Source organism: Cupressus sempervirens, chromosome 4 (genome assembly GCF_028749045.1).
Source record: "Cupressus sempervirens isolate cs-2001-9-10 chromosome 4, ASM2874904v1, whole genome shotgun sequence".
NCBI classification, from domain to species: Eukaryota; Viridiplantae; Streptophyta; class Pinopsida; order Cupressales; family Cupressaceae; genus Cupressus; species Cupressus sempervirens.
Genome location: NC_143121.1, coordinates 544072713 through 544086310, shown reverse-complemented (window position 1 = coordinate 544086310; position 13598 = coordinate 544072713). Strand labels below are relative to the sequence as shown.

General features: G+C 36.7%; 1 protein-coding gene across 3 annotated transcripts in view; it reads right to left on the bottom strand.

The window, feature by feature from the left end:
* Positions 1–13598, bottom strand: part of LOC149562340 (gamma-secretase subunit APH1-like protein) — a 102094-nt gene that overhangs the window by 20591 nt on the left and 67905 nt on the right. For 2 of the 3 annotated variants that reach the window (XM_089825865.1, XM_089825867.1), the window contains one exon: positions 10247–10372. The exons of the other annotated variant lie outside the window; for it this stretch is intronic. In XM_089825865.1, the coding sequence (XP_089681991.1) occupies positions 10247–10372 (126 nt within the window). The remainder of the gene's footprint in view (positions 1–10246; positions 10373–13598) is intronic. 3 annotated transcript variants of the gene reach the window in all.

The following is a 13598-nucleotide window of genomic DNA, read 5'->3' as shown; positions in this document are numbered from 1 at the left end:
CTTATTATAATTAGGGCTATCACAATCCTTTAGTTGATTTGATAGTTATAAATAATGTCTTTTACAAGTCTATTATATGATATATTCATGAATAATTCGATAAGGTATTTATTCCAACTATTATGATCTAATATTAAATTTCTTTAACAGAGGAAATATTACATGAACAAAAGATTTATGTAGAAAGCATGAAGTATACTTAGCGGGCCCAATCTAGATCAAACATCCTAAGAAAAGTTGTAAGCATAACTTGTCTAATAACTTGATCTCCTACTTCAACATTTGTTGATAGCAACCTTGAGGTAGTTTGGACAAACAAGAAGCCCCTTCAGAAATCTTTAAGTTTCCATCTGTGACGCATATGTACATGTTCCAAAAGAGAAGGCCAAGTTGGACCTCAAAGTAAAAAGAGCATCTTCATCAATCACAATGATGGAATCAATGAACACGAACATGGAATATTAGGATAAAGAAGACAATGTATGGTCCAAACAAGATCTTCAAAAATGACAAGCCTTCTCCTAAAGCCTCTGTAGCCTAGAAATGAAGAAAAATTAGTGGTGTAGCTTGAACCCAAGACCAAAAATAATGCACTAGGATTAAGCCAAAAGTTCAAGATGGACTTAACAAGGAGTTGTTTCAGACAATGACTAAACGAAATTTGAGCAAGGATAATAACCAAACCCACCCTTGAGGAGGTCCACTTGGCATAATAAACAATTAGAAAGGTATTTCCCATGTGATTTTTGTTACATTTTTGCTTTGTCTAGTCATGATGATGAGCCTAAAACTATGAAGTAATTGAATCTAAAGATTAAAATGCTAGAAAATGCCCATGAACAAAGAGATGACTACTTTCAAGGAGATTAGAACATGAAACTTGGCACAGTTGTTTATGAGTTGAAAACCTCTTGGCTGCAATGGGTTTTCACGAAGAAATTTAGTTTTGAAGACAAGATCGAGAAATACAAGGCTAGGTTGCTTGTTGAAGGTTATTTTAAGGTCGAGAGAGTTATCTCAATTAGATTTTCTCTCCACTTGCAAACCTTACATCCATTATATTTATTTTATCTATTGTTGTTCGACCTTGAGATTAAGCAAATATATTTTAACATAGCCTTTCTACATTGAAGATTGGATATCTACACGAAAAAGAAAGCATTTCATGGTAAATAGTAAGGACAAGATTTGCAAATTGAAAAATCCACAATGGTCTTGAACAATCCCCTTGGACATTGTGTCATATAATTATTCATATATTTTGAAATTGGGATTTCTGAAAGCTAAGTTTGATCACTATGTTTATTATACGATAAATAGGTGATCAATTTTATTTTTGATAATTAGCCATTTCGTTAATGACTCCTTTTTTACTCTTTTAGGAGAGGATGTTACCCAAGTACTATAGTGTCTTGACACTTAATTTTGCCTTCAGCTCTAAGAATGGGAAAAAATATTAGTGTAATTGCCAATCCTTCTTGTCCAAACCTACATGACTTGATCCTTTCAGCTGGAAAAACGCTGACCATGGTGAGATACTCACATTCCTCGGCATCCCTTTGTTTTTTAGTCTTCCCTCTTTTCTTTCAGAATTTATTCTTGCTCATATTGAGAAGAAGTTGCATTATTCGATAGCCAAGGCCCTCTCCTTTACTCGAAAGTTCAACATTTGTTCTAACGTGATTGCTACCACCATGTTTATTTTTCCTCCAAAAGAGACCCTTCTTAAGCTTCTTAACAAAAGTTTGAAAAGCTCAAGGGAATTTCTTTGCACATCCTTTAAGCAAGGGAAGGGTTTTCGCTAGGCTGCTTGCCATTTGTGTTACCTTCCTTGCAAATTTAGGCGACTTGGTTTTATAAACACCCATCATCAAGGATTAGCTCTTACCTCTATAAGCCAAGTGGATAACCAAGGCCCTTTAAAGAATAATGTCTAGAAAGTTCTCCAGCATTGTATTGCCTTAAGAGTTCCTCACGGCAAGCAAACTTGCAATGGACTTGCAAAGAATTTGTTTTCGTACTATTCTTGTTATGAAGGAAACTATTCAAATTCAAGGCACATTTGTCACCAAGAGTGTCTACAAAGCATGGGAAGCCATTTAACCTTGGCTGATTTGGAATCGAAACAACTTTAGAACTTGGATTTCCATAAACCATCTTTTTGGTGGTCTCCAGTGACTACTTCACAGAAGCAACCTTTAGCCAAAGTTTCCTCAATCCATGACTAAGTTTTTTTTAATACAAGATTCATTTCATTCAAACCTCTTATCCAAAACCACCAAGAAGATGTCTTGGCCTAACATCAAGTTTAAATTCAAGCTCTCTAACCAAGACTATGAGTCCATTTAGACTGTTGTGGAGGATTTTCCTCAAAATTTGGGACTCGATGCAATAGATCCAAGTGGAAGGATTTGAAACGGTACCCTAATATTCCTTTCAAGAACTTCAAGGCTTTTAAAGGATAATCATGGTTCTCTCCACGTCTTCCAGTGATTAATAAGCTTGAAATAAAATGGTATCTTCGGTCTACTCCACCCAATAGCAATGTAGGTTTCATAAAATCTAGCCAGCCATTTTAGAATTCAAACTTCCTGATTTCTCTCGGTGCCTTCTCTATGAAGGTCTCACATTGGATCTCATTTTATCCATCTAGATGTTTCTAATCATTGTCCTTTTATTGGAAATATAGAGACTCTCAAGCATCTCTTATTGTTCTATCTATATGCCAAATATTCTTGGATGTGGATTCAAGATTTCTTCAATCCCTTTTTGGCTAAGCTTTTCTCCTAGTAACTAGTTCTTAGTGCTGACTGGCCAAAAATGCTAGCAAAACTGACCCAAGTTTGGCATGCTTTCAAAGTGCAGACTCTATTAAACATTTAAAAGAGAGAAAACATAGATTATTTTCTAAATCTTCTATGGATTCTCATTCTTTGAATATTGTAAACCCATCATTTGTCCTTATGTGCTCTTAAAGATACAAGCATTCAACTACTACAATTATCATTCCAAACATCACTCTAATTACTCTATTCATGGATCACAAGGCTCTCCTCAGCATATATGAGGTGATTAATCTTTGTAAACATGCGACCAGTCTATTGCATCAGAGCCTCATGGCAAAGGTACTTCTACATGGCATGACAATGGCAAATTCCAAATAGATCCATGTTCCGGATATTTTTTATGGGAAAGCCCCAAAAGTTTAGAGAACTAATAGGAAGCCCCAGATGATAAGGAATGACTATGACACACTCATCAAGTCATATATGTATCTCCATGTCATATAACAACATGTAAGTAACATTCACAGATGTAACTAAGAGCAAGTACTTAGACCCCACTTATGTTATTTAGCTATTGTGATTAAAGTTTGAACTAATAATGTGACCTACCAATATAGATTGTAAACCTAACAAGGCACGCAAAAAACAACACCCACAGGAAACTAGAGTTGGAAGCCAATTTTGTAAGGTGATGAAATATCCCAAATGTATATTGACCCGATTTTTCTTCAATATATATTCAGAACTTAAACATAGGCAGATGTATTATGAAACAACAATAGAAACAGTAGATTCTCCAATAGATATTAACCCATTCTTTCTCAAATAATATTCAAGATCCAAGCATATGAAAATGCGTTACAAACCAACAGTATAAAACCAATAAACTCTCGTAAAATTCCTTAAAACATGTTATTGCATTATACAACAGCAATACAATAACCAGCATTCAAAATCCAATCTTAAACACAGTTTTACAATCAAATTGGAACACTAAGAGAAGAATGTGTAAGTGCATACAAGACACCTGAAGTGACATCTCCATGGACAATGGGTTTGTGTCCACTGTCTGTTAGCACAAGGGCCTACATCCTCACACTGGCTAAAAGCTGAAGCTTATCGAATAACTTTCGCAAGAGAGAGACTAAACTCTGAATCATAAATCAAGCATACCAAATGAATGATTCTCTTCTCCTTTTATTCTCACAGCAATGACTCTTCAACACCCTTCTTGGTTTTTCGTCTTATCTCTCCTTGTCATTTTTAGCCCATTTTATAATATTAAATTGACCTTTTATAATTTGAGTCCACACTCTCAAAGTCAATTTTAGCATTATATGAATATGCCTTTAACTTTTCTAATGTCCCAAAACGAGGACATTACAAATCTTCCCTCCTCAAGATTGCTTGCCCTCAAACAATCAGTACCAAGATCCCATATGAATTTGCAGGTAGCCCTATAGCCCAATTAAAAAACAAATCTGGCCACACTACGAAGCAAGGTGTCACTATGCAACCCATCCATCAACCGGATCCCTGGATCCCATACAGATCTATGAAATATCGCTACACCTGTAGACTGTACAACTTTGATTATCCTCGCATCTAGTCTCAAACTGAGTAGAACTACAACAAAATCCTCAACAAGCCATAGATACAAACTGTCAACACTTGGATCCCAAATCTTGTTGTCATGACCAGCTGATACGATGAGGTAGAAATGTATCAGGGGGCTATGTGTAACCCAGTAGATGGTGACGACCCAACCTAAAAAAATGATGTAAGAAACACGTTGCTCAAAAGCTGAAACTAACACCACGGGCACAGCAAAAACCATTCCGTCGTCATAATTCTGGAGAACCCCCAAGTACATAGTTGCTATGAAGAAGTATGAAGCTGAAAAGCCATTCGCTATGATTGAAATATAACTCCCATCAATACTCCAAGATCTATTCAATAGTTGATGTACTAAATCCATCCAACTCCTGTATGTGTTGAAATCGGGAACCATATTTGGACTGATCCTATGACAAGCAATAGTAGTCAATTCACCACTCTCATCCTGTGACCAAGATTCACTACAAGGAATTGTACCAAGATCCAATATTCTAAAATTAAAATCATCCTCTTCATGACAATCAAAAGGAGTGCACTCGTTTACCTCAAAAAGAGGATTATTGGAAATCCAATCAGCATCCACTTCAAACATGGGATTGTCTATAAGTTGAAAGTGATCTAAAAATTTGATAGGTCTTCTAGGATAGCTGTCCAAGTCATAAGTCTACTGAATGCTATCAAGTTCCTCAATTACTTCTTAGAAAAACTCCTGCCTCTCTTTACTTTCATGTTCCCGAAAATGATTTGTGACTCTAACCTGATCTACTGCTTCCTGAAGAGAAACCTGAGTATCATCCAATGCCTCATGAGCATACTTAAGCTCCCTGTTGAGCTCTATAATCTCATTCCTTCCTTTATTCGATTGATCAACATATATTCCAGCAACCTTACGAATATAATCCCTGTCAAAAAGCAAATGCAAATAATCTGATTTCATAGTTTCAAAAGTTGTTTTGACTACCTGTGAATCAGCAACAAACCAATCTCCTTCCACTTCCTTTTGAGCCTTCCTATAGAGATCTTCAACCATCCTGTGAGTGTTGTCATAACGTACCAAATATGCCACAATTATGTTTCCATTAATCTTCAGTTGGTTTTTTAATGCATGCACCTCATTATTATCATGTTGATACAACTCATCGTCTTGTAGTGTCATCTTGGATTGTTCCTCTAAATTCATGTCATGGGCATAGGAAATATATGGTTCATCACACAAAGACCCCAACCTGCTATTACCTTGTGTGCAATCAACCTCATCAACCTACTTGTCAAAGCTAACCTCCAAATCACCAATGTAGAAACTTGCACCCTGTGTAACATCTTCTGCGTGATAACGAGAAGGTTGCAAATCAATGGTAGTTGACTGCTCTTCTTTTTCGAGACCCTCTATTAGATGATTTTGGTCAGTTGGAAATTCTTCATACACATTTTTGCACTAGTCTTTTGCATGGAGATCCTGAACCAATTCCAAATACTTCCTTTTCGCCATATTAGTCTTATTTTGCTGCTCTGGATGAAAATCCATGTAATCATTGAACGATAAGTCCTTATGAATTCGGGTAGGAAATTTTTTATACTCTCTATAAATGTCAAGTATTTCTACTCTTATATCAAATTCAAAATTCTAGCCTAACTGCTCTTGTAGCTTCATAGTACCTTTCCTAGTTTTATCCAAATCCTTTATTTTTCCCATAGGTACCCCTAATCTAGCAAAGATCTTTAACAACGCTGCTGTAGCATTTTGGAGAATGCTATACCAAGGGAATGTCCTAGGTGTTTTGGGATAAGTTTGCTCGCTGCCTTGAGATATTGTTAACTAATTTTCCAGGCTGAATTTTTCCCACGCTCCAACTGACTTTTCAAATCATGACTGTAATTCTGAATTGAGATTGTAATTCAGACTGCCTAACTATTAGCCTTAAATTGGAAAACTCAAATGCCCCCCTTACAAGCAAAAACAGGGTTGACAACAAAATAGATTACAACCTTGCCTTGAAGCAAAACTTCAGGCTTAACAATTATTCTACATAACTATGTTAAATCATTTAATACAGGCAGATATAATGAGTTTCGAGGCAGGTAAGTCATGATTCACCTTTATTGTGTTCTCAAAACAACTACACTATTTTCTCGTTTACGATTGACGACTTCAAAATAGTCAATCGATAAGCCTTATTACCTTTTTACAGAACAAGGATATCGATCATATAGAGATCAAATCATACTATCAATATAGCTCTCAATCAATTCACCCAAAATTAGTTGTTGGACACACTTTCCACAAAATCATGATAATTCCACTGCATACTCAGTGATCACATCAACTCTGAGAGTTAGAACCAATACACTAAACACTGTTGTAAACCCGTACACCTTAGATTATCCAAGTCTATGTCTCGTGCAAGCGAATACCACCACAAATTGATCCATGGAAAGGTTCAGCTCTTCCAACACCTTAGATAGCTCAAACTCAATAACAGGAGTTTTTCTTGAGACGGATTCATTCAAATGTCGGAGAAATTGTGGAGTTCCAAATGCTAGCAAATCTGAATCATTAGATGCTACAGCATCTACCTTACCAACTTTGCATAGAGTTGCGCATTCTGCCTCTGCTTCAGGAGGAGCCTGAAGTACAGTTATTCCTATGAGGGCTAGAAGTAAATTGCAATCCTCACAATGTTTTTCGGTAACCTTAATTATTTCTTTGCTAAATTTGCCAATATCCAACTTTTCACCTAGATTAATTGCTTGTGTTGTATCGGTTAGTGCTTCTCCGTGTGTTGAAATCCGTGTGAGAAAAAAAAATTAGATGTGGAGGCTTTCATTCGACAACGACAGGCATCACCCCAACAACTAACAATCTCGCTCCTCAATAAAACATGCCCTGCAAATGACTTGTCACTTCACCAAATCGGTTTGTAAGGGCTTTGCGTCCATTTCTCCCAACAACAATCTGTAAGCACAAAAAATTTCTGGGGGAGTCACCTCATAACACCTAGGCCTGAGAATTTACGCCCTCAAGCCTCGAACTTTCTGCAATTGATTATTGTAGCTCCTAAAATACTCATGGAAAAACTTCATTCTCGGCAAAATTCGATTCCCTTCAACTCTCTTCAGTAACTCACTTCTTACGATAACGGGTCCTTTCCATATTATATTGGAAACATTCATGACAGGTTGGAAATGGTATGATAAATGTTCAGCCTCATATTCAAAGGTGTTTGAAGATACCTGTCTTCAATCCCACCGGCAACTTATAGCCCGACAACAAATATGATATTGCCTAAATGAAGATGTTGGAGTTGTAATGTCTCTGCACGGTATCACTCAAACTTTAGTATAAGCTCCGGCCATAAGGTTTGCGGCAATAATGGGCTTTGTTACTTTTCTCAACTGCTCTATACATTTGAAATTCTCCCCGCACCATTTGTCTTACTGTTTCTATTGCCACATTTTCCTACAAGAATGAACACCATGAGCTGGAATGATTACTCTTGTTGGACAACCACCATTCGTAGAGGGTGTCTCTATTCCTAACCTCAACAAACAAAACGCTAGGTGATAATTACAGTTTCAATGAATGCATGCCAAACTTGATTCTTGTTTGGTTTGCACCGCACGTTACCAATTCATTCATGATGTTGGTGATGCCATCCCAATCACCATTCTTTGTCCAAACTGACCAAATTCCTAATAGGTGTTAGGGGTGGTTCCTCCTTTCTATGAGATTTGTAACGCCTAGAAAGAATCGCACAAAGAAACAAAAAGAAAAAAATTCTCTTTTGCTTCCTCAAATGTAGTCTGAAGGCTTTTACTCCATTGACACTTACTCCTCTTAATTTGCGAATGAAAACTATTATTGTTCCCAAGCTTCGTATGCCTTTCTAGATTCAAATGACTCCAATTATTTCTATAACTGAGGTGGAAGCCAAGCATGAACTCTGACGTATGCAACCAAGATGCTATCCTACCACTGTCCTACTAGTATTAGGTCGGACCTCCTTGTCGTCCGATTGTAGATGCACGTGACTGAGAATCCAGAAGCTACCATGAAGATTTGGCCTGTTGTTACTGTTGTCGGCTAATAACATGGGATTGAGCACCCCGTCACCTCCTATAGTCACTCCTAATACCACCATTGTCAGTCATTGTTTTCCCACACCCATTGACAGAGTTTATAAAGAGAGAGTAACTCAAGCAGTCCATTGAGTTCTCTTGCCTCCACACTAAAGACTGTCATCCGCTCCTTTACTGCTGAAGAACATTGAAGTCTAATATCCTGCACACCAATCATTGTCCGTCCACATTGTATTCGTACCCACATAACTATGTTGATAAATGACAGGTCTGTTCCACCAACTGAGAGCAAGTATACTTGATGTTGGCTCCTATTGTTACCAAAATCTCATGAATTGTTAATACCTGTTCGATGCACTGCTTCCCAGATTTCGAATAGCTAAGACTCTTCAGACTGCACTCCACTTCTAAAATGACAAATATTTGATGAGGGTTGGGGCTATGTCCACTCCTCACACTACGTTAAGGGTTTCGTCCTCAAAGAAACTAGTCACATTTAAGCAACATTCTGTATTTGCGCTATATCATGTTTTCATTTTGATAAAATCGATAACCTCATAGGATGGCAGGATGCACAACTTTGATACCACTGAAATATCGCAAACGGATATTGACCCGATTTTTCTTCAATATATATTCAAAACTTAAACATAGGAAGATGTATTACAAAACAACAATAGAAACCAATAGATTCTCCAATAGATATTAACAAGTTCTTTCTCAAAATAATATTCATGATTCAAGCATCTGAAAATGCATTACAAACCAACAATATAAAACCAGTAAACTCTCATAAAATTCCTTAAAACATGTTATTGCATTATACAACAGCAATACAATAACCAGCATTCAAAATCCAATCTTAAACACAATTTTACAGTCAGATTGGAACACTAAGAGAAGATCCTATAAGCGCATACGAGACACCTAAAGTGGCGTCTCCACGGACAATGAGTTTGCATCCACTGTCTGTCGACACAAGGGGCTATGTCCTCACATTGGCTGAAAGTTGAAGCTTTCCAAATAACTCTCGCAAGAGAGAGACTGAAATTTGAATTATAAATCAAGCATACCAAATGAATGAGTCTCTTCTACTTCTATTCTCACAACAGTGATTCTTTAACTCCCTTCCTAGCTTTTCGTCTTATCTCTCCTTGTCATTTTTAGCCCACTTTATAATATTAAATTGACCTTTTATAATTTGAGGCCACGCTCTCAAAGTCAATTTTAGTATTATATGAATATGCCTTTTAACTTTTCTAATGTCCCAAAAAGGGGACATTACAAGTGATTTAGTGTACAGACTACAGCAATTATTGTGCTTTAAAAAGTGGAATAAAAACATAGGGTTGTTCACAAATGCAGTTTGTTGCATAGTAAAAATATTTTCTTCAGTGTTCTCAAAAGTGTGGTACTTAATATCCTTTGTTTTCAATCAGTTAATTCAAATTGCTTAGCATAACATATCCCAAACTGATAAAACAGCAGAGTTTTGGATCATATAATATATGAAAGGACACATCTCATGGCTTTCTATTTTCAAGCTAAACCAATGCCAATTCTACACACAGTGCCAATCTTAATATGGAGCAAACAAAGCAAACAGAATCTCAGATTGGATTACCATAAAGTAAAAGTACAAATTTCATGACTTGATGTTTGTTCAAAAGATCAGATAATTCCACACAATACATCAATCTTATTAAGAAGCACACAACAGAATTGAAGTAAAAAGTGAAATAGACACTACTAAAGATGAAGCATACCGGCAACAAGGAAAAAAGGCATCTTATTACAGCTGTCAACATAAAATGTAGCTGGGCCAAATGCAGGAGTAAGAAGGCTAAGACAGAAAAATACAGCATGAGCCACACCATGGCCTAAACCTCCAGCTGCAGGGAAAATATTTATGAAAATTAGTCACACAGAAATTTGGTAAATGCAAGAATCACATACTTTGTGGCAGACCTTTACCCTGCAATATCCTGGCATTATAATTAATATACAATAGGTAAATCACTTCTTTAATTATCTGTCCATATTTTCAGAGCTGATTTTGTAGCATTTTAAAGAGAATCAAATGCAGTTATAAACCACTTCATCAAAATTGAGAACTAAAAGAAGACAAAATGCAAAAAAATCTTCATCCAATTATAAGGACAGATTGCAGACCTTGTCTGTATCTTGTGTAAGCAGTCAGGTGGGGAGATATGACATAAAAAGGAGGCATTTCTGGAGCATCACAAGCATGCTTAGTTTGGAAATTTGTGAATATAGTAGTTGTACTGATACAATTAGTTTATATGTTTTCTGCAAACATTAACACAAATGAGTATTGAGCTGGTGTGAAGTATTCTGCAATGTATATGCTGTGATCTTCAATACTATATGTAGGCACATGAACTGAAGCAAAGCTGCTAATTGGTAGCAAAGGAGAAAGCACACAGTGACCTTGGACAAGCTCAGTGCATGGACTTATCCATATAGCACAATCTGATGTACAATTGCAGCATCGTATACACAGTTATAGTCTTTCTTGACCAGAACTGCATATTAAATACTATACTCAGACATTTGATCCATAAGCTTTCAGTAGCAAAGCATTTGAGTACCAGTCTTTAGTGTTTGCAATTATATTATTGTATCCTAAATATGATTGTTTCCAGTTTGTGTTTAGAATTTTATCCCTATAGCTCTGATAGCTTTCTATGTTACTGTGAACTTAATCTTGAAAAATAAGATTTAAGCAGACTTTTTAGCTGATCAAAGGGCATTACTACAAGAATATTCCTTATCAGAAAGTAAGAATGAGGATCGGGTGCATTAGGACCAAAGTAACAAGAATCGGAATCGGATCGGAATCGGCAAGGCCGAGTCAAATCGTGAATCGGCCATGAATCGGAATCGAATCGGCCATGAATCGGAAAATTTAAAAAACCCTTGAAATTTAGTGAGTAACTTATTTCATAAACCCTTTATCGCTGATTCGATTCACCGATTCACAAAAAATCGTTTGGCTTGAATCGAATCGCCAAATCGCGTGAATCGCATGAATCGCCGTGATTCTTGGAACTATGATTAGGACTATATAATGGCTGATAGTCATTGTGATTAATTTAAGAAGTTGCAAGACTTGAGGTGGTATAGTATGAAGATAAGCCTCTGGGTATGGTGGGGAGGTCATGACTTGTTATTGACAATGGGAGATTTTGTAATTGCTTATGGCATTTTTTGTGGCTTGTCTTTGGTTCGTGTAGTTGGGGCTTCTTGTGTGGTTTCAGTGATAGTTGTTGACATGGTTTACAAAGAAGCTTAGTTTATATCTAAGTTACCGATGTTGGTTCTAATGCTGACGCGGGTGCGGGGTGCTGATGCGTGGATGCAAGGATTTTTTGAGGGGGATTTTGGATGCATTTGGGTGTGTCCATACATAAATATATCTTTTTTTTTTATATATATATATATATATATATATATATATATATAATTTATGTATGCAAAGAAATACAAGAAATATACAAAAATAAACCATTCTATAGCAATTAGCATAATCAAATTGAAATAACAGCACTAGGAGAATGAATGGCAATGAATGGCCTCTTTTAGGGCCGTTTTAGGGTTGTGAGGCAAATAGGAGAAACAATATAATTTAAAAAAACCTATTAAACACATATCTTAATAAGTCACTTAAGTGACTGGGCACTCAAAATGGCTGGATGCTCATGGGATGCACCCGGATGCTCAACGGATTCTCTCCGGATGCTCTCCCAAGCATCCCGCACGCATCCTCAAGAGGGAAGCAAGATTCCTGGCAGCATCCACAATGCATCCTAATGCCTCCGAGCATCAGATCGCATCCACACGTGCATCTGCCTTATTTCCAGATGCATCAGTAACTTGGTTTATATCTATTTTACAGCAAAACGGGAGAAGTCAAAGGACCCACTCTGGCATAACCCAATTTTAGATCATCACTTCGAAAGGATTTTTTTATTGTGATGACGAGCCCAATATGCAGCTAGTAAAGGCTATCTTAAGCAAGGAAAGATTAGTGGATACATGGTATTTTTCATCTCGTGCAATAATTTTGGAAGAGTTTAGTGGGAGTTTAACAAAAGCAATAGCAATAGCAGATATTTGGACTTCTATCATTGCTCTATTTGTTAGGGTTGAGAAACAAGGAACAATATGAGGTCACCTATTCTCTATGGAGCTAAGATATGTGGCAAGCAAAGAGCAGTGTCAACCTTTGGATGTAGAGCTTAAAGCGTCTGTTTTGTAGTTGCAGGAAGAAATGTACAAATGAAGAGGTAGCTAATAAACAGTGGGAAATTTTTATCAAGACCTTCTATGGTAATGTGAAAATTGTTCTCTCATTTCACAATGAGACATTGGAATGGACAAGCGGCTTTACCATACCCCTATTGGGAAAAGTGGTTTATTGACAAGGGACATGCACTCAATGGTTTAAAGGTGTTGAATTTGTAGCATCTGTCGGATATGTAATATCAGATTGTTGCTCAGAAAGATTCACATACATGTGTGTGTATATATATAGATATATACACACACATATTTGTGTATATTAAAATCTCATTGTTGACTGTACAAATGATTCGATCTGGTTGAATCTCCATTATAATGCAGCGATCCTACTGTGATAACATCACAGTCTATATGAATCAAGGAGGTGATTCTGTTCTCACAATTCTCCATTATCGTGAATCATTATATTGTCACTGTTTCATATTGCAGATTAAGTGTAAATGAAATAGCAAGCACCGATTATGATCGGGCTCCTCAAATGCATTATGACCGGGTGTAATTAGCAATGGTGAAACATAACTAATGATGATCACGGGTTGTGTCTTGTGTAGAGATGTGACCCTACGTGCCCTTTGGGCCCATAGGGTCATGTCTCTACACAAGACACAACCGTCCATATTCATATTTAATTAGAATGTCATGATCACTTGGAAACACATTCAACAACCCATGTCATTACCTTCGGTCTAATATATCCGCATTCACCTGCTACAAAGAATAGCAATCAGTATTATTTCCTTGAAGTTTCAAAACAAGAATATTTGGTTGAAAACGCAGAATCAAAGCCAATTT